The sequence below is a fragment of the Lissotriton helveticus genome, chromosome 3_1, assembly GCF_964261635.1.
Source record: "Lissotriton helveticus chromosome 3_1, aLisHel1.1, whole genome shotgun sequence".
Lineage (NCBI taxonomy): Eukaryota > Metazoa > Chordata > Amphibia > Caudata > Salamandridae > Lissotriton > Lissotriton helveticus.
In genome coordinates this window covers 810,215,471-810,236,970 of record NC_136061.1, presented here as the reverse complement: position 1 = coordinate 810,236,970, position 21,500 = coordinate 810,215,471, and the positions used below count along the sequence as shown (strand labels likewise).

General features: G+C 46.1%; 1 protein-coding gene across 2 annotated transcripts in view; it reads right to left on the bottom strand.

Moving 5' to 3' along the window:
- The window catches only part of SAAL1 (serum amyloid A like 1), a 268,183-nt gene that overhangs the window by 167,599 nt on the left and 79,084 nt on the right, over nt 1–21,500 (bottom strand). For both annotated transcript variants that reach the window (XM_078681081.1, XM_078681082.1), the window contains one exon: nt 16,668–16,727. In XM_078681081.1, the coding sequence (XP_078537207.1) occupies nt 16,668–16,727 (60 nt within the window). The remainder of the gene's footprint in view (nt 1–16,667; nt 16,728–21,500) is intronic.

Sequence of the window (21,500 nt, the reverse complement as noted above, 5' to 3'; positions counted from 1 at the left end):
CGGCGGCGGCTGTGGCGGCGGGCGGGACTTCCTGCTGGATTGCAGGCCCCGCCCCCGTCTCAGGCAAAAGTGCCTGACTTCCGTTTTTTTTGTAATGTTTCTCATTATGTTTCATTTCTGTTCCTAATGTGAAGCGCTCTGACGCCTTCGGGTAAAGTCCGCGCTATATAAAAATGCATAAATAAAATAAATAAATAAATAAAAATCCCCCGGCTCGCGCGCAGCCCTTCTCCGGCTGCTGCTGTCTTCGCCCGTGGGCGCGCCCCCAAGTCACGTGACGGTCGCGCGCGGCCCGCTTCCTTCTGTGAATGGGAACCAGTAGTTCCCGTTATTGGAGGCAGGATAGAGGCTGTGCCGGGGTCTGTCGCAGGAGAAGGGGCTCTTCTTCTATCATGGGCAGCCACGGACAAACCCGCTCTGCCCCCGAGGCTGCCATGCACCTCCTCCTTTTCAGGTAAGACGGAGTTTACTGTGGCATGTTTGCACCATTGTGTGCGTGCGTTGTGTTGTGTTCCAGTTTAATATTTCCGTCTGGGTTTGTGTTAGCCATGTGCAGTAAGAAGAAATCCGTCACACACAGTTGTACCCTTGTCCACCTCCCTCCGCCCGGATTGGCAGGCAATGTATCAGTCCTGAGGTGTGCCAGAGCGAAACCTATGCCAGTTGGAACTGGTAGGCGTGGTGTGAGGTATGGCAAATGTTTTCTACGCCTGTTGGCTGCCTGCGTGGTGCCCATGTTAAATCATGCACAAATGTGCACACCTGTTTCTCTTTCCGGTCGAGTGTATAGACTTGCTGCAGTGCCCGAGGTATAGTCTAGCTCTGCCACAGCTATATATTTCGTTTCTATGCTTAAGTTCCTGGCTCATGACTCGCTGATCTCTTGTTTTAGAACTTGTGCCCTGCCTACAGTGGTGAAAATCACCTTGAATTGGTATGTGAGCATGGCTCGGTTGAATACTGGGGCACACGGGAGATCACAGGAGTGCAACAGTGTTCTTGAGGTGTCTGCGGAAACACCCAGCTGTTTTTCGCCTCCTTTGGAAATGTCCCAAACACTCCTGGTACTGGTGGAAAAGTGCATTTGACGACATAGATGCTGTTTGTGAGGTGCAGCGCCTACGCTTCCAGTGTGTACACTGATGGCCTCCCAAAGCAACAAACATTTCCACTCTAATCTGTGAGGTGCCAACAATGGTGTCAGTGCAGCGTGCGCCGCATCAGAATATACTGTCTTTGTGGAGCATGGACAAAAAACCCTGGACAGAAAGACTGCCCTATGGAATCCGGGAGCAACTAAACGCCCACGGACACGTTGTCTATGTCTGTAGATCAGGAATGAGAGGCCTTTCGGAAGGTGCAGGTCCCTTTTATTCACTTCTTGTCTACTGCATTTGCTGAACTAACATGGCCGTGTACCTAAAAGTTCTGCACATCACACCCTAAAGCAGACTCTTACGACCTGGACACTGAGCACTACAGAAGCAGAAGCAGGGGGCGTTGTTTGGAATGAGTGTTGTGGTTCCCTCTTGCATGGAGAAGCCGCCGGCTGGGGATGGTTCATCGTCCCCTAGCAGTGAGGCTGGAACCATACATGCTTTCATGATTTCATTAATAGTTACAACACATATTGCATTACAAATGCTATAGGTGTCACATTTGCAAAAGTTATAACTATTGGCATTGTAAATGGCAAAGCTATTAATTTTGCTATTTTCAAAAACAAAACATAAATAAAAAATGTGTCATTTACAATACCAATAGCTCAAACTTTCCTAATGCGAGACCTATTGCATTGCAAATGCTTGTTTTTAGTCCCTGTCTGTTAAGCAGGCAATGGCGGTCGCCTGTTTGAATTTGCAGCACACCATCACCATGCGAAATTTAATTTGTAATGCGAGTGCTGTGTGGGAGGGCAGCTGTTCTTAAAGTGAAAGTGCGTATGGCGCAGTGCAAATACAAACAAGCAGCAGGCATTGCCAAAGCCGGTGTTCAGTCGTTTTGTGCTTCTGTTGTTTTGGCGACCGCTTGTTTGTATTTGCAGGCGCCATGCATGGGCGTCCGCAGGGAGGGGCAAGGGGGGGCACTTGCCCCCCCTGGATGATCACCCGGCCTGCAATGTCTGGTGCTGAGTCAGTGGCATTTTTATTTTCCATTTTTATTTCCATGCATTATTTGTTATATATTAGAATGGATGATGATCGGAGATCGGAACTTTTAATTTTGTGAGCAGGCAGGCCTCTTTTTTGTATAAATTTAGGCCAGCAGGCAGCAGCACCATGGAAATCCCTATGACATCATGGCGGCAGACCGAGAGTGCTGCGCGCAGCGCCACCTATCTTACGCTGCATGCGCCATTGCGCCACCTATCTTACGCTGCAAAGTACCGCGCGCCCATGCCCGCGCGTAATGTCACAGGCCCCCACCCCCACAGTGGAGTGCAGTCAGTGGTGTTTGTTTCCAGGCCAGGGCCGTGACACCGTAGGAGCAGGAATTCGGAAAAACGGCAGGCAAGATTACAGCGCGATTGAAGGCCCGGGCTTGCCTGCTCCCACCCACAGCTTGAAGTTGAAAGTAAGTGAGTCATAGCATGTCCTAAACTGCACAAGAGCTATCCTTGTGCAAGCCGCGTGGAGCTATCCACGCCCTCATATGCATGTTCCAAGGTAGCTCAGTAGACTGATGTACCTGCAGCACAGATCTGTTTGTAACCTTCTGGAGATAGTACAGTGAGTGGGTGGGTTAATGCACCTGCCGGAAAGTTCTGCTTATTACTTGAGAAAGATTGCTCAGCTCTGTGAGAAAGATTGCTCAGCTCTGTATGTTACTCCACCTGCTGTGGATGTCAGTCTGTAACCGGGACGTAACAGGAACCACGTATGAAGTAATAGTAATGCATCGATAGCCACTGTATCAAGTGCATGCCTCACTCGCCCAGCCCCCAGTGTTACTGCCCCGCCCCTACACTTTCGTACCCCAGATCACAGTTCTCTATACTTCACTATTTTGCACTTTGGCAATCGATTATCTGGTTACTCATGGGTAAATGGGAGACAGTCTAGATGATGTAAAAACTTGAAATTGTTACACCGTATTGCGCCTTTTAAATACTCATGTTAAGAATGACTTAGTCAAGAACAGAAAGCACGTATCTTCCTCATTGTGCCTTTGTATGTACCCGAAGGCATTCGATGGTTGAGTGCATTCCACCGTGCACTCAAGACACAAATGAAGAGTGCGGTTAAGCAAGATCGGATGTTATTCACAATATCCTTGCTGGGAGTTTACCTGCTGGTAGCGCCCTAGTGGAATTAAAAAAATCCTCCGGGAATTCCACGAGACACCAGCAATGGGGGACTGAATAACCATTGTGTATCCGTAGTCGAAAAAAAACCCTGTGTTTTCTGTAATGGAAATACACCTTGCGTGTGTTAGATGGATAATACGCGCGCCCGGACCGTATTCCTCTTGAGACGCCCCGCTGTTTGCGCAAACCTCCGTAGTGCGACACGCGACGTTAATGAATATCAACAGATCCCCCGGAGTAAATTATAGGAATGTTTCCACTCTGGGGCGAGCTTTTGTGAATATGCACCGTGTGTGGAGTGAATAAACACAACAGGAAGGCACGTTGGTGTTCGCTTCATTATCATTAATGTTAGAGGTGAAAAGGCAGCAGCGGTCGCGCGATCTCGCGTGCACTGGGCGGGAAACGTGCAGCGCGCAACACTTCCTTCACCCTTCTCGCCACTCATTCCTATGTAAATCACCTTTAGTAACACGTCTTGGTATTAGAAAGTGACTCAAAAAACATTGTAATTACCAAGAAAATATTTCGATTTTTCTTTTCTCGGAATAGAAAGGATGTGGAAACCACAGGCGAGAAATAGAAGAAACCTGCATGGGTTCCCTGGAGCAGAAGGGGATTTGAAAAAGTAACACCCCACAAGGCAGAATATGTGACTCATGAGTGCATAAGTATTCATGTCGCGAGTTTTAATTCAGGACTGACTGATTTATTGGTTTTAGAGTGTGCTGTTGAACGTTTTTCTGTTATTATGGTGTATGAGATCATATGCGGCCTGCTTCCTGCTCCTCCTGCGCCCCAGTTTTTCTTGTGCCCCACCTGGCACACATCATGTCGGAGGATAGTAATGACGTTAACATTTTGCCCCCCCCCCCCCTGGAAAAAATTCTGCGGACGCCGCTTTCACTTTAAGAATAGCTGCTGCCCTGCGCAGCACTCCCAGAACGGGACATGAGCGCTGTATGGAGCACCAGCTATTGTGAAAGTGAAAGTCTGCATGGCTCAATGTAAATGCACACACCAGCGGCATCAATTGTTGAAACCTGCATCTCAGGAGTTAGGAGTGCTTTGGGCTGCACTTTCAATAAGTGGTAACCATTATTAAAGTGGAAGCAGAAGGGCGCCATTGCTATGCGCTCTGTCATGCTTGCATCGGCGAGACGTGAATTAAATAGTGCTTTTAACCATCTAATGAAAGCGAGCGGTGCGGACAGGGGTGTAACAGAGGGCCTGGGGGGCTGCGGCTCGGACGTGGTGGGGACAGCAGATGTCCATGTGGCTCTCGGTGATCCCTATGTCTACAAAACAACAAAGTAGTCCCTACATCAAAAGATATCGCCCCACAGTGTATGTTTACTGTAATTGGTCGGTGCTGCTTCCTGCAGAAACAAAAGAAAACGGAAGTGATGGATGGGACCACTAGCGAACAAGGAGCGAGGTAAGAAAAGCAATGCCAGATTGGACCAATGGCAAGCGAAAAACCAAAAAAGAAAAGCAATGGGTGGAGTTTCGCTGGTATTACTAATTATTTATTTATTTATTTTATTTATTTTTTCAGCTTGTAGAGCGCGACAGCTACCCAGATAGGGTTTCCTGGCGCTAATGAAGACTGGAGCAACATACAGTAGATGGTAAGTTATTGGTTAAACAACCAGGTTTTGACTGCCTTCCGGAAACGGCCGTAGCAGCGTTCCGCACGAATGGCCGGAGGGAGGGAATTCCAGAGCCTAGGACCCATGGAGGCAAAGGACCTCCCGCCCATCCTGGCAAGTCTGACCTTGGGTACACAAAAAAATTCTTGGGTAGGTGACCTCAGTGTGCGAGTTGGGGAGTACGTCGTCACCAGGGATTGTAAATATCTTGGAGCCGTGACTGCTTTTATTTTATACATGTAGCTTAAGGCTTTAAACTTCACACGGCTCTCCACTCGGAGCCAGTGAAGTTCCCTGAGATGTCGTGTAATAGGTTTGTTCCTTTTGCAGCCACAGAGTAGCCGCGCCGCAGCATTTTGGACCATTTGAAGGCGACGGGTAACCGCCTTAGTAACCCCCAGGTAGAGTACATTGCCGTAATCCAACCGGGAGGTCACCAAGGCGTTGACCACAGACCTCTGGGTGTCGGGTGGCAACATCCACAGTATCTTTCGCAACCAGCGCAAGATGGCAAAGCAGGTAGCAGCCACTTTCATCACTTGCGTCTGCATTGTTAGGCCCTGATCTATGGTAACCCCCAAGTTGCGGACGTGTGCTGATGCTGGTGGGATGGGGCCCATTTCCGCCGGCCAGTGTTTAGCGCACCACAGATCTGGCCTACTCCAGAGGATAAGGATCTCCGTTTTTTCCCCGTTGAGCTTCAGCAAATCTTGGTTCATCCAGGTGGCTATTTCGCTGAGCCCCGATTGAAGAAGGGAAGTAGGGGACAGATCTGATTGCGAGAGGGAGAAGACTATCTGCGAATCGTCCGCATAAGTAAATAGCGTGAGCCCAGCACGTTTCGCAATGAGAGCTAGCGGAGTTACATATAAATTAAAAAGAAGAGGGCTGAGAATTGAGCCCTGGGGGACTCCAAATGGGGAAGCATGGACCTTAGATATCGAGGAGTGGGAGAAAACTTGGAAAGTCCTATCCGTCAAGAAAGATTCAATCCATTTCAGAGCTTTGCCACCAATACCTAAAGAGCCCAGTGCTCTAAGTAGGATGGCGTGGGAGATGGTGTCAAAGGCCGCACTGAGGTCTAATAGATTCAGTGCGGTGGTATCCCCTCTGTCGAGCATCCGACGGAGATTCTCGGTAACACCCAAGAGTGTAGTCTCTGTCGAGAATCCTGGGCGAAATCCTGACTGGGAATCATGCAGCAGATTGTTGTTCAAGACGAACAGGGCCAAACGTCGGTAGATGTGTCTTTCCAATACTTTGGAAAAGATAGGAAGTAGCAAAATCGGCCTGAAGTTTGCAGGGATTTTAGGATCCGCCATAGGTTTCTTCAGCAGAGGAGAAACCATGGCGTGTTTCCAACACGCCGGGACACTGGCCTGATGTAGTGAGGCATTGAGCGTGGAGCAGATCCTGACGAGCTGAGGCTCCGCCAGAAGTCTGAGCACAGAGACGGGGAGAGGGTCGTTAGGGGAGCCAGATTTGATCTTAGCCAGATGTACTGATATCGACGATGGATTAAAGTCTGGCCATTCCTCCAGGAGGGCATATGGAACCGGCAGCGTGCTCGTGGGGCTCATGCTAATGTCGATAAGAGGGGACCTGCTATCTTCATTTTGCTCAGCTATATCTTGATAGATTTTCTCGATCTTTGTAGTGAAATACTGGGCCAGTTCCTCACACTGGGAACTATCCAGGGGTGGAGATCCGGCCACTGTGCCTGATCCTGCTAAGTCCTTGACTAGCCCAAAAAGGACTTTTGATTTGTTTGTGGCGTCGTTTATCATTATAGCGACGTAGGTGGTTCTGGCCTGGCGGCACGCTTTGTGATGGCGCTTCAATTCCTTTTTGTAGGCCAGATCTGCAGTAGGAGAATAGTCCTTTCTCCATGCTCTCTCTAGTTTTTTGCAATGTGATTTCTCAGATTTTAGTTTGTCATTAAACCAAGGGGCTGGAGGTTTGTGGATAATTGTTTTTTTGCGGGACGATGGCAGGCTACTGTTGATGGCTTCAGTGAGCCAGGAATTAGTACTAGCAGCTACTACGTCTACGCTGTCCCTATTAGTTTTTTCCTTGGGCAGACGGGAGTTAAGGTGCTGCTTAAAGGCGGCTGCATCAAGCTTTTTCTAATCCAAAAGAAAAGCAATGGGTGGAGTTTCGCTGGTATTACTAATTACTTAATGCCTCGGAGAGGCAGTGCAGGCACTGCCTGTGTGAGACCTAAAAACGGATTAGGCCGACAATTTGGATGCTGTGCTCCATCCGTGCTGCCTTTGTGGATTACCTTCATAATTTGTGTTCGATCAATTGCAGCTTACTGCCATGAGTGATGTCCTTCAAATTAACAAAACTGGGCAAGCTGCTGACAAAACGACCTAATACAAGACATCCAGCTTTCTCCTGGGGCATTATTTTATTGAGGGGATACATCTTTTTTTACATATTAGGCCCAAAAGGTCTTTGGGTATTGGAAGTACAGATCTCATATAAGTCCAGCCAGTCCTTATCATTGTGCACTTTCTTTGCAGCCAAATAACTCTTTTATGAGATTTTATGAGATTTTTCTAAGGTTTCAGACGTTCTCTACATTTTTGGTCTCACAAACAGACAGCTTTGGCTGTCAGTAGTAAAAAGACGTATTGAGTAGAATACCAATTCTTAGAGTGGTCTACAAGTCAACACACTGCTTATCACTGATTGGTTTTCTCGTCAATCTCATGTGCTCACTTTTTAATTGATTTCTTTCCTTCCTCTTCTTGTGTTTGTCCTTAACCTGGAGTATAGTCGGTTTACCATTCTTTAGATTGGATGAAGTGTATTCTTCCACAGAAATAAAAAGAACAAATAATGGACGGAATGCATAACAAATAAAACATTTGTCCGCAGTCACAGACCTGGGTTTAATCCATCGTTTTTTTACTCACCATGCCATTTCAGTTTGGACCCAGCCATTTGCAAATCAGAACTGATCCTGCTCCCGATGAGAACAGTCCAGCCCGGACTGCCAGGCCATGTACTCCCAGGACCGGAATGAATAGGCTACTTACCAAAATGCATCTGTTCTTGGCATGTAGGGCTGCTAACATTCATATCTATAACATAGATCGCCGCCTAGTGTTGGGTCCGGATGATTGCACGTTGTTGTCCTGGAAGAGTCTTCGAAGTATCACAAGATAGGTGGCTCCTCCCCTGGACTACAGTGCGCATGGGCATCGACTCCATCCCCAGATTGTTTTTAGCCATTGTGGCAAAGATGGAGTGTAATAGTGTAAGCGATGTCCATGCTAATGATTGAATGCAAGAAAAAGTCTGCAGCCGCTACGGGCGCCGGGGAGGAGGGCGGGCGATATGAATGTTAGCAGCCCTACATGCCAAGAACAGATGCATACTGGTAAGTAGCATATTCAGTTCGAGGCATGTGGGCTGCTAAATTCATATCTATAGCATAGAATACATAGCAGTCCCTCCATTAACGGCGGCCGCCCGTGCCAGCTGCAGAAGTCTGAAAAAGTGTTTTAAGAACAGCCTGTCCTACAGCTGCCTGCTGTTTTGAATGACCGTTAAGGTGCGCTTAGCTTTCTGATAGCAAATCTGAATACACTTAACGATCCACCTGGCTATTCCTGCTTTGGAAATGGGGTTGCCTTTGTGCTGGGCTGAGAAGGCAACAAAGAGCTGTTGTGTCTTTCTGAAAGCTTTCGTTCTGTCAATGTAGTACATTAACGCCCTTTTGACGTCCAGCGTATGGAGCATTCTTTCCGCCACCGTTTCTGGGTTCGGAAAGAATGTGGGCAGTTCAATGGTTTGATTGACATGAAACTGCGACACCACCTTAGGAAGAAACTTGGGGTTAGTGCGGAGCACCACCCTGTTTGAATGAATTTGTATAAATGGCTCTTGTATCGTGAGCGCCTGTAGCTCACCAACACGTCTTAGAGACGTGATGGCAATGAGAAAAGCTACTTTCCATGTCAAGAATTGGATCTCACATGAATGTAGAGGCTCAAAAGGTGGGCCCATCAACCTGGTGAGGACCACATTGAGGTTCCATACAGGAGATGGCAGGGTCCTGGGAGGGATGACCCGCTTTAGGCCTTCAAGGAAGGCTTTAATGGCAGGCACCCTGAAAATAGAGAGATGCTGCCTGTTTTGAAGATAAGCCGCTATGGCGGATAAGTGTATCCGAATGGAAGCATATGCTAGATTGCATTTGTAAAGATGTAACAAATAGCAGATGATGTTAGGAATGGATGCATCTAGCGGGTTGATATTGTGTTCTGTACAGTAAATGACAAACCGCTTGCATTTTGCTGCATAGCAGGCTCTGGTAGTGGGCTTTCGCGCCTCCCGGAAGATGTCAATGCATTCAGGAGGCAAATTAAGGTAGCCAAACTCTAAGACTTCAGGAGCCAGATCGCCAGATTGAGCTGTTGCAGATCTGGATGCTGAATGTCGCCATGGTTCTGCGTCAAGAGCCTGGGTGTGAGGCGCAGTCTTTGATGCGGTACCACGGAGAGTTCTAGAAACGTGGTGTACCATGGTTGGCGTGCCCACGTTGGAGCAACCAGGATGAGTGTCATCGAATGTTGCTTTAGCTTTCTTGCCACCAGCGGGATGAGAGGTGCTGGGGGAAAAGCGTACGCAAATTTGCCTGACCAGTTCATCCATATCGTATTGCCCTGCGACTGTGGGTGAGGGAACCTGGCGGCAAAGCTTTGGCATTTTGCGTTTTCCCTTGTGGCAAACAGGTCTATCTCTGGACGACCCCACTGCTGAAAGTACGGGCGGAGTACTGATGGATGTAGCTCCCACTCGTGCATCTGGTGGCTGTACCTGCTGAGCAGATCCACCATCTGATTGTCCTTGCCCGGGAGGTGTTCCGCCATGAGGAAGATGTTCCTCTGAATGGCCCACTTCCACATGCTCTGAGCCAGATGAGACAACTGTGGAGAGTGTGTACCTCCCTGCTTTTGGATGTAGTACATGGCCGTCATGTTGTCCGTCCGGATCAACACGACCTTGTTGCACAGATGTACCTTGAAGGACTTGAGTGCCATGAAGATTGCCATCAGTTCTAGGTAGTTGATGTGCATCTTCTTTTGCTGAGTCGTCCATAGTCCCTGCACCGTGTAGTGGAGCACATGAGCTCCCAACCCCTGGAGAGATGCGTCCGTCGTCATGATAACCTGTGGCACAGGCTCCTGGAACGGTCGGCCCTTGCAAAGGTTGTGTGGAGTCCACCAATGCAGAGAGCTGTATGCCCGACCGGTCACCAACACTAGGTCTTTCAACTGTCCTTGAGCCTGAGTCCACTGGTGCGCCAAGCATTCCTGGAGCGGACGCATATGCAACCGTGCGTGCGGGACTATGAAGATGCAGGAGGCCATCATGCCTATCAACTGCATGAATACTCTCGCTGGGAGTGAGTGTTGCGGTCTGAACCTCTGGATTAGCGACTGGATGTTGTCGATCCTCGCTGGGTTTGGCTGAGCTGTGGCAGCCAGAGTATTTATCGTCGCGCCCAAATACTGCCGCACATGGGCTGGCTGAAGGTGCGACTTTGGATAGTTTAATGAAAACCCCAGACTGTGAAGGAGGTGAATGGTGTGGGACATGTCTGCGGCGCACTGCTTTTCCGACTTGGCTTGAACGAGCCAGTCGTCTAGGTAAGGGTAGACATGTATGTTCTGTCTCCTGAGGTGCGCCGCTACTGTCGCAAGACATTTGGTGAACACTCTGGGGGCAGTGGTCACTCCGAAGGGTAGGACCTTGAACTGGTAATGCCTGTTTTGTATGGTGAACCTGAGGTATTTCCTGTGGGATGGATGGAGTGGTATGTGAAAATAAGCATCCTTGAGGTCCAAGGTTGCGAGGAAGTCTCCCTGGTTTAGCAATGGAAGAACCTGCTGCAGTGTTAACATGTGGAAGTGTTCTGAAAGAATGTACTGGTTCAGAGGCCTGAGGTCCAGAATGGGTCTGAGTGATCCGTCCTTCTTTGGGATTAAGAAGTACAGGGAATATACCCCTGTGCCTTCTTCCTCCACTGGCACGAGCTCTATTGCGCCTTTTTGCAGCATCACAAGAACCTCCTGCTGCAATAAGTGCAAGTGCTCTGCTGACATAGGACGTTGTTTTGGGGGTATGTTGGGTGGAGTGGACGTCAACTCCAAACAATAGCCGTACTGGATAAGTTTCCTTACCCACCTGTCTGTGGTGATGGACTTCCAGACCGGCAGGAACTGTTGGAGTCTCCCCCCGACAGGTGTTGGATGGTCGGGGGGCAGTGACAGGGAGTCACTGTTTGTTGGCGGCAGAGGAACGGGAGCTGTTGTTGCCTCTGCCTCTGCCCTTGGTGCTGTTTCCCCGGTAACCTCCTCTCCCCTGCTTGGGGTACGAGGATTGCGCCCCACCTTTATTGAATGGTGTCTGCTGTGGCAAGTGTCCTCTGTTAACACCTCGATTGCCTGAGCGACGAAAAGTGTTCCCTCTGAATTGCTGCGACTGGAGAGCACCCATGGATTTGGCTGTCTCAGTATCTTTTTTGATTTTTTCGAGGGTGGTGTCAACCTCTGGGCCAAATAACCTGTCTGGATTAACGGGCTGGTTGAGGATAGTTGTCTGTATCTCTGGCTTCAACCCTGAGATGCGGAGCCATGCTTGACGCCTCAACATCACACTAGTGTTGATCGCTCTCGCTGCCGTGTCCGCAACGTCGAGCGCACATTTAATCGCAGCATTGGAGATGAGCTTGCCCTCCTGTATAAGCATCTCAGCTCCCTCTTTAAACTGATCAGGTAGGTGTTGCAACAGTGTCTCTAGGGTGTCATAGTGTGCCCTATCGTATCTGGCCAACAGAGCTTGCGTGTTTGAGATGCGCCATATGTTGGCGGCCTGAGCTGCCACCCTCTTCCCCGATGCCTCCAGCACTTTTGACTCTTTGTCCGGGGGAGGAGCTTCACCAGTTGTTTGTGAATTCGCCCTCTTGCGGGCATTAGAGACCACTAAAGAGTCTAAAGGCAACTGGCCCTGTATGTAAGTTGGGTCGCCAGGTGCGGGTCTGTATTTCTTCTCTATTCTGGGGTTGACAACCCTTGCTCTCGTGGGTTCCTTGAAAATGTCTGTGGCATGCTTAAGGACCCCTTTTAGCATAGGAAGAGTTTTCACAGTTTTTTCTGCAGCAGAGAAAGTGTCAAATAGAAAGTTAACTTCCACAGGGTCAGCATGCATCTCCACTTTATGGTTTGTAGCTGCCCTTTCAATCAAGGCATTAAATGCCGCTGAGTCTTCGGTGGGAGACGTTTTCACACTATAAACCTGAGGGTCATGGACAGCCTGCTGGTCCCCTTGATCACCAGTGTCCATCCACGAGTCTTGCTGCTCATCAGGGTCTGTGTTTGCAGGAAAATTATACTCCTCATCTTGCTCACCCTCATCTCCATCTGAGCAAGTGGGTGAAGGTGTTGCACTCCTCCTACGCTGTGGAGGAATGTGTTCAACCAGTACTGGTGTCTCTGGTGCTGGTCTTTTTCGCTTCAGAGGAATTACAAACGACTCCAGAGGCTGTGATGTAATTTTCCTCTTGTATAGCGTGAGTTTTCCTGTGTCGGCGTCGATGAAATTCGCCGACTGCTCCTCCAGTAAAGGTTGTCGAGGACCTAAACTTCCGCTCGGGTGAGTTTGGGTTGACACTGCAGGGTCCTTGGGCACCAAGCGTGGTGCAAAGGCCTTCGGCGCCACCTTAGGCGGTAGAGTGTAGAGGATCTGCATCGAAGTCTTCTTCGGTGGGGCCATCGGCTGAGGTGCTGAAGGTGTTTTCGGCTCCGACGCCGACGCCGACGCCTTGTCCCGTATCCGCTTGAGGGAGTCCGAGACCTGCTTCGTAAAGGAAGTGGATGGTTTCGTCGACCCGACCGATGACCTCGGTCCACCTCCAGGGGAAGACCCGAACGTCGATGACTTCTGTTTGGCCGCTTGAGGCGCAGGCGTATCTTCGACCACTGCGCTACGATCACTGACCACGGCTGCAGACGTCGACATCTTCGGATCGGCAGCCTTTGCCTTTTGCGTCTGGACTCCAGACTTCGGCTCGGTGCCCTTCGCCGACTTCGTCTCGACGGCCCGTTTGCCCTTTGGATCGGTAGCCTTGCCCGCTGTAGGCTCGATAGTCTTATTTGACTTCGAATCGACCACTTTGCTCGACACCTGCTCGACGACCTTCTTCGAGTTTGGCTCCTTGACCACTTTCGGCACCTTTGCCTGGTCGACAGCCTTTTTAGACTTCGAGGTCTCCTAAGACGACGGCGTCGATGGCGGAGCAGACGTCTTCGGTTTCGATGGCGTGTCGCCCATCTTTGTTTTCGTCGATACCGATGTTGTTAGTTTCAGTTTCGATTTCGTTAATGGCGGCTCCGCTGAGGTGTCCGTAGCCGGGCCGGAAGGCGGGGCCGTGGATCGAGGTGTAAGGTCGTGGGTAAGGCCGCGTGGCGATTCCGTGACCTGAGCCATTGTAAGAGTACGAACGGGCATAGCTCATCCTCCGAGCTATCTTCCATGGCCCCATATGCTTCTTCGTCGTCCCCTACCTCATCGACGTTTTCTTCTAGTTCTTGGCCTTCGACGTCTGCTCCGTAGTCGGGCTCGACCTCTGTCGATGAAGGTGAAATTTGCAGTTGAAGCTCTTGCTCGTCTGCTTCAGGGTCTTCGAAGATGTTTACCGGCGCCGGGGCCGACCGATGGGCCTCGAGGCGTGCCACGCGCCGAAGCTTGATCGTCTTCTTCGATCTGAATCTCGAACAGGCCATACAGTTGGCCTCGTCGTGGTCCAGCGACAGGCACTTGTTACACACAGGGTGTACGTCGATGTGTGGGTACTGCGAGCCACACACGGGGCAGTGCTTGAACGGACTCCGTTCCATGCCGTCGAAGTCTTGCTGCGTCGACAGGGCCTCGATGACCGAAGAGTCACCCGACTCCTCAGATATCCGACTCGACGAGTTGGAGTATACACGAGACCGAACGCGAACAATACCGACGGGGTAAAAGAAGGCCTTGAAAAAGTTTTTTATATTGATTCCGAACCGCAGACGTCGAAATCACATCCGAACCCAATGGCGGAAAAAAACAATCTGGGGATGGAGTCGATGCCCATGCGCACTGTAGTCCAGGGGAGGAGCCACCTATCTCGTGATACTTCGAAGACTCTTCCAGGACAACAACGTGCAATCATCCGGACCCAACACTAGGCGGCGATCTATGCTATAGATATGAATTTAGCAGCCCACATGCCTCGAACACATCGTTAGCGGGTATCACCCCCTCATCAGCCAGGCTAGCTTGAATTCAGTAGCACGGGGAGCACGGGACCCACGTCTGGGCATAGTGTTCCCACTTATGCAGACAAAAGCAAACAACAAATGATAGACGGAATGATGAACAAATCAAATATTCACCCCCACTCACCGATCTGGGTTAAATCCATCATGCTTTTGCTCACCACGCCACCCCAGTTTAAAACCCAGCCATATGCGAATTAGCCTTGACCCTGCTCCTCATAGGAATAGTCCAGCCCGAACTGCAAGGCCAGCTCATTCCTGAACTGGAAAACAGGCATCCTGAGACCGGTTTCCGGCTATCACCCTCATCAGCCAGGCAAGCTTGAATCTAGTGGCATAGTGAGCACATTTCCCATGTCTGGGCATACCCTCCCCACTTAGGGCAACTATAGCAAAACAAACAAATGACTGGCTGAATGCTTTTTTAGTTTTGCTATTGTATTCTTCCACAGCCATCAAGAGGAAGCTACTTTTTTCTCTTTCTTTCAGCATTACACCGGAGTTTTGTAATGTTTTCTTACTTTTTCTCTTACAGACTGCTTGTCCCCCACATCCCTTCCCCCTGTATTCTCCATATTGTTTCCCTGTGATTCACCTTTTTTAATTGTGAAAGCAATGAAATAACTACAGATGTGGCACTCCCAGAGACTGATTTAGGAGCCATTTTTCTATTATTTTTATGTCCTCAAAACCAGTTTCACAGCTCAATTGAGTAATGTGGTACTAATCATTTCCATTCTTCATATTTATGTCCTTCAGATATAAAAAGAAATTCCTTCCAATAGAAAAAGGAGTTTAAAGTGTGGTCAATTAAAAGCAATATGAAAAAGTGTGTTAAAAAGAAAGCAGACATTGTTTCAGAAATATGTTTCTAGCTGGTTCTGGTCAACATAGAAACATCCTTTCTGATAGTAACTCTGTAAAACTGTTCCAAAATGTTTTTTTGTTTTTCAGAACATAACATTTTGCATAGCAAGGGATGAAGTGATAGGTTTCGCCAATTTGGACTTCTTTTCAAGTACATTTATAAATCTATAATTGTACATTCATCCCACCTGATGCAATTTTTTTTTATTTACAGCTATTTGATACTTTGTCAAGTAACTAGTTGCCAGACTTGCCCATGTCACATCCCATAAATGTTAGTGGTCCTTGCAGACTTCTGGGATCACACTTTTTCATGTGCTTTGTTCTACTCCAAACTAATTTCTCTGTCATTTATAGTTTCACATTACTTCTTGCAATCACACTTTCTCATAGCTACATCTGTGACATGCGATAACTCGCTTACATACACCATTAAATCCTCAAAAAGGTAGTCCGGTGGTAACTGAAGGAGCTAAGAAATCAGGAGTCAGGCTAAAGAGAAGCAGAGAAACTAGAGGGGCTTAAAGAAGCACTTTTCATTGCCCTCAGCAAACATCACTAAGCAACATAACTATAATATCTCCTTCATTCAATACACCGCTCATGTTTTTCTACTAACCAGCAATCCAAAAACAATATGTTTCCTACAGTATTCATAGAGATAACTTTATTAACCACTTTGAATCTATGAAACCTTTTAAGGACACTAAAGCATAATATATGAAAAGGAATTCAATTCAAATTAAAAGCCCCCAGAGAGGTACATCCAGGAGGAGCAAATGTGTATCCATAAATAGAACACTTTTATGTAACAAGAATATTATTTTAATTCTAGGAAAATGTAATTTCATATACAATAATCAGCTTTTCCAACAGCGAGTGCAATCATTAGGAACATCATTTTAAATGAAGAGTATTAAGAAACTTAGAACAGTGCAGACAGATCGAAATATATTTTTAGTTGTGAGATCTACAAAAAATTCAACAATACTACAAGCCCAGTGCAACAGTAATATTCTAGTATTGAATCTTGAATCTTGAATCTAGTATTGGTCTTCAAATATGAGAGATTGCACGTGAATTACGTTGTCTTTGGTTAATGCAAGTTCTCAATCAGTCACGTACATAGTTTAGTTTAGAGGAATAAAATAGACCAATCTCTAGTCTCTGACACCCAATGGTGTCCTATCCTTTTAAATTGGGGGTTCATTCCCACAGACAATAGCCTGATCTGATGGAAACCAACATAATGTGTAAAACATATTCTGAAACCAAAGCAATGTCCCAACGTTTCCTGGCAAATACAAGACAAAGGTAAGACTTAGCCGTATTCAAAGTTACAAGATGTGGGTGATAGAGTTGCAGTGACATTTGTAACAGGAAACGTTTTAAATAAAGTAGTTCCCAGTTAGCAAATCAATGAAATGGATATATTCCCGTTTTCTAACATTAGAATTGTTATTTCATCCAACAAATCAAAGGCTCAAAACGTTTCCACAAATAGCATACCTGCTGGTTTCCAGGAGAGTTGGAGGATCTGAATCGCACAAAAGCAGCAATAAGATTTCTCTGCCAAGAAAGAATGGACTAGTTACAGGCTACAATAGTTGTATTTTAAATATAGAACCATAATTCAAAATTATACAAATATTTTAATTAGGAGTCTGAGATGATGGTCATACACAGTTCATGTAGTGCTTTCATTTAGTTAAAGCTAGATCTGTGATGCATATATTGAACATAAACATGAAGTAGTAAATTAAGTCATACAGACTTGAAACTTTCAACTGTGCAGAAAAAGGACAGACACAAACGATCATCAATTAAGATACATCTTACATCAACAGAGCACGTGGTTTAAATGGCTAGCTAACAAAGCTGTTGATTTACATAGCATTGAAATAATTTCAGTCAATAGTGGCAAATAAAATGTTGCAATTTATTCAGATATGATAAGCCACTTTATACAAAAAGTGATGAATGCAAAAGTTAAACGAACACTCAATCACTGGGATTTCCTCTGGCTTCTTTTACTTCAGATTGCCTGTGTCATAACAGAAAAGAGTTAACCTCATGCACATCAGTCTTTCCCCAAGTTAGGAGTCTAGCGTGAATTGCCCTATCCCATCTGTACAGACAGAAAAACAACCCCTTTACGTTGCAGCCTTACAGGTCCTCATTGGTGGGGCGAGGCTTACGTTCCTAGGCACAGGAAGCGCTTACCACTTATGTTGAAAAAGTGATAGATGGGAATGTTTGAGCTTTTCCCCCGAATAGTATTTCATCTGAACAACCTCAAATCTCAAATTAGCCTTTTGCAGACGATTATTTACAAACAAAAAAGTTTTGACCTCACCATCCCTTTGCCAAAGATGTAGTCCAGCTCAGACTGGACTTTATACTTCAAAATCGAATAACCAAGTACAAAACACAAAATGAATCTAGAAATAATTCCTCAAGGGATGGTGTGTTTAACAATAAGACCCATTTCATGGCAATTATGCCCTCCTTCTTGTGTTTAAATCCTGATGATCATATGCAGTTGTAGCTTCATTTTGCTTACTTAAATCAGAAATCTAAAAGAGCCATGATACCGGTAAGGGAGGACATATCGCTTTTGAAAGTACAGAACAGTGTCCAGAGGCTTGCAGTATTAAGAAATTCTCATAAGAAGACGTCAGCCGTTTTGACATTTAGCATTAGTCAGTGAACCTCGTTTCGAGAAAAAACATTAGAGGGATGTATTTGTTGTGGTTTAAATCTGCAACTTTGGAACTTAATTTGAAGAAACATACTTGCAGTGGGTTATTTTAGGTTACATTTGTTGGTTAAGTTATCTTTAAAAACTCACAGGCTTCTTAAAAGTTCGGAGTAAGTGTGAAAAACATTGTAGAAGTTGGAACGATCAGTCAGCTTTCACTATTGTTTTTTTGGCTTTGTATAAACTTAATAAAATTTTTTGATTATTTCATAATGGGTGTTAAGATTTTCTCAACATGTAATTTTGAGATTACTTAAAACACAGAAGTTAAAAATGTTCAACCAGTCTATTGTTTAGGGAAAAAACGACACATATGCTATTAAAAAGGGTTAAATAGTTATTAAGAATCCGTAAAAAAGTGGAGTGCATGTGTAAAGGACACGTGTACCTTTTTGAATTATGCTTAAACCTTTGAAAAACAAAGTGATTTTGGGGAGTTAGAAATTGTGTGTAGGAGGCAAGATCAACATAGAATTGTTATCTCTAAATAGATTTACCTTTTTTTTAAAACCTTTAGAAGTTAACAGTTTAATTATTTTAGCTCCCATAAAATAACTCAGAAGTAACAAATGAGCAAGCTACTTATTTACAGTAAGCCTCCTTCGGGTGGATAGTCTACCTGCAGATTCCTCATGTCCCAGGTGCCCTGCAGGATCTGGAAACTTCTGGCCGCATGGAGTCACACATAGACACAACCTCGCACACTAATGTCAGTTTTCTCTTTCACACCTTCACACCTAGCAATTGACAATTCCGGAAATAAACAGTGTGCAATACGTAACTTGTGATCTTATTAATCACAGGAAGGCCACTCCAAAGAACAAAAAAGGTGGGCAGTGAGGAGTCTGCAGTTAAGAACAGCACCAACCAGAAAGAGCATTACAGAAGGTAAGTTGTTCTTGTGATACATTCTTCTAGCCACAGATTCCTCACCTTTTAAATCAATACCAAACAGTAACAGCAAAAAGGAGGTTGGCTTGATGAGTTGGTTTTATACAAGAAAGTACTACAGGCCCGAGTAGGGAAATGGCCCTCCCTGTGAACCTTGGAATCAAAGGAACGGCACCAGGTGTGGACGGACTTCCATGAAGCAGCTTGGAAGACGTCCAACACCAGAACACCCATAGAAAATGCCATAATAGTATTCTTCGCTCTAGTGGAACGAGGCCAAAAGCCTTCATGATGCTCCTACTTTGCCAAGGAAAAACACAGCTTGATACAAAGGTCAATCCACCGTGATAAGGCCTGTGTTTGGAGGGCCTTTCTTTTATTTGTGCCAGTGAATCAAACAAATAATTACTTGTCTATAAGGTGCGCCTTAGAGCCATCAATGTAGAAAATTGGGGCCCACTTAGGATCTTGCCTTTGTCTGTGTAGCTTTTCCTCCTTCTTAAGGGGAAGTGGTGGAGAGTAAAAACACAGGGAGCAGGATGGACTGCCCAAATGTAAGGGCAACGGTACCTGTGGAAAAACTGATGTCATAGTTATAAGACCAAACTTCCACAAAAAGAAGGTGTTATATGATGGAAAGAAAGCACCTGCAGCTCACTGCCACAATGCCCAGAAATAATCACAATAAGGAAAAGTATTTTAAGATGTAATACCCTCAGATAACAAGTGTGCATTGTCTCAAAAAAGGTGTGCACGTCATAAAAGCAAGAACAAATTAGGGCCATACAGTGACATTCAAAAAAGGCGAAGGCAGAAACATATATGTAAGCCATTTCGAACAGCACAACTGAATAAGGAAAGCAGATCAAGCAAATGCAGAAAGGTCAAAAGTGCTGGGAAGTAACTTTAACCACTAGGCCAGGCATACAATGAACGAAAGGACAGCAAACAAAAGGACTTGAAAAGGGTCAACATGTCGGCAAACACATCAGGCCACTAATGTAGTCCAATGACCAGCATTGACAGGGTTGTTGAAAGAGCACAGAGCAACAAGGATCATAGCCACCATCTCTAAGCTCAAATCCAAACCACTCAACTGGTTCAGCTCAATCTCCACATATGGAAGCGTAGTATGCAGATAGTAGGGTGCAGGATGTTGCCCTACTACTGGGACAAGAGGTCCTCCAGGAGAGGTAGTCGGAGTGGCAGGTATGTGCTCAAATTCAGCAGGTTCGACTACCAGACTCCAAGGGATTATCAGGATGAGATGTGCTCTGTCCCACTTGACCTTCCTCAGGATCAGCGAGATGAACAATAGTGGCAGAAACACATAAAGAAGGCGCGTAGTTATTTTCCCAGCGATTCGCTGCCAGAGGACGCACCGCGGTCACCACTGGGAAAATACTTGATGTTGCCGATCGGATTTATCAGATACCGATTGGGGCATCAAACCTATATTACGTAATCTTTGACTACGCGCTGTTGGACTATACGTCTATTATGGATACCACACAATATTCTTGAAAGACAGCAGATACATCGACTAGATATTTTTGGAACTCTTGTCCTCTATCTGATGAGACAAGCCTTTTTCGTCTTTTGCGGTGCTACTCCTTTAGAGCTTCATCTTCCATCTTCACTTGAAGTTTCTCTCTATTAGCAGAAGCCCTGAAGAAGTCCCTCTTTGGGACGAAACGCGTCGGCTGTATGGTGCTTCACCCTTTTTTGAAATAAAGAAATCAAATCGAGAAACTTCATTCTCCGTGACTTATTGAAATTGTAAATCAAATGCCAAATGTTGTGGTGAACCTGTGCTGTTGTGATTAATTGATTCAGTTCCTCAGGGAACAAGCACTGTTACAGTGGGTGCTATTCAGTGTGCACACGAACCCACATGTAAATATTAGGGGTACCAACTATTATTTGGGGCTATTTTTTGTTAGGTGCTGTTCTTAAGAAGGTCCCACTGTTAGGTCTATTTTATCTATAGCTTGTCAGGGATGTATTTGAGCGTTGATTTTATTTATGGTTTATATTAATGATCTGAGTCACAACCTGATCACTTGCGGACAGGATGTAACACAGATCGTCAACCTACAGATTCCAACACTACTTTATGCCAATGATGCGGCGTGTACACCTAGAAGCCTGTCACACTTATTGCCGGGTTTTGCAGACTTCATGAGACACTTAGATATGGATAACAATTAGACATGCTAGAACATAGTGGATGGCGGAACCTTGGTAAAGATGCACCTGATACATAAATTGCCAATTTTGTTAAAATTTCCCTTGTCTAAACCCTTGGGTGGGAATTATGTGCACACCGATACGACACCCGCCAACACAATGCCAGTTCTATCCAGAACTTAAAACATGAGTTAAATGAAAGCACAGGTGCACCATGAATTGAACAAGTTCTCAAACTCAATTATATCAAATTCACAAATATGATTGTCCAGAAGTCCGTTTTGTTTTGATGATTTATTTTTCAACAGAGAGAAAAAGGACAGCCGACGCGTTTCGTCCCAGGCGGGACTTCTTCAGGGCTGTGTTTACAAAAGACAAAAATATAAACATACAATTAAAACATGGACCATTACATAGCTCAACCGAGCATACAATGGTCACATACATTTAAAAAGAATCAATACTATGAAGGTGTCATACAAAGAACAAATCTCAATTTG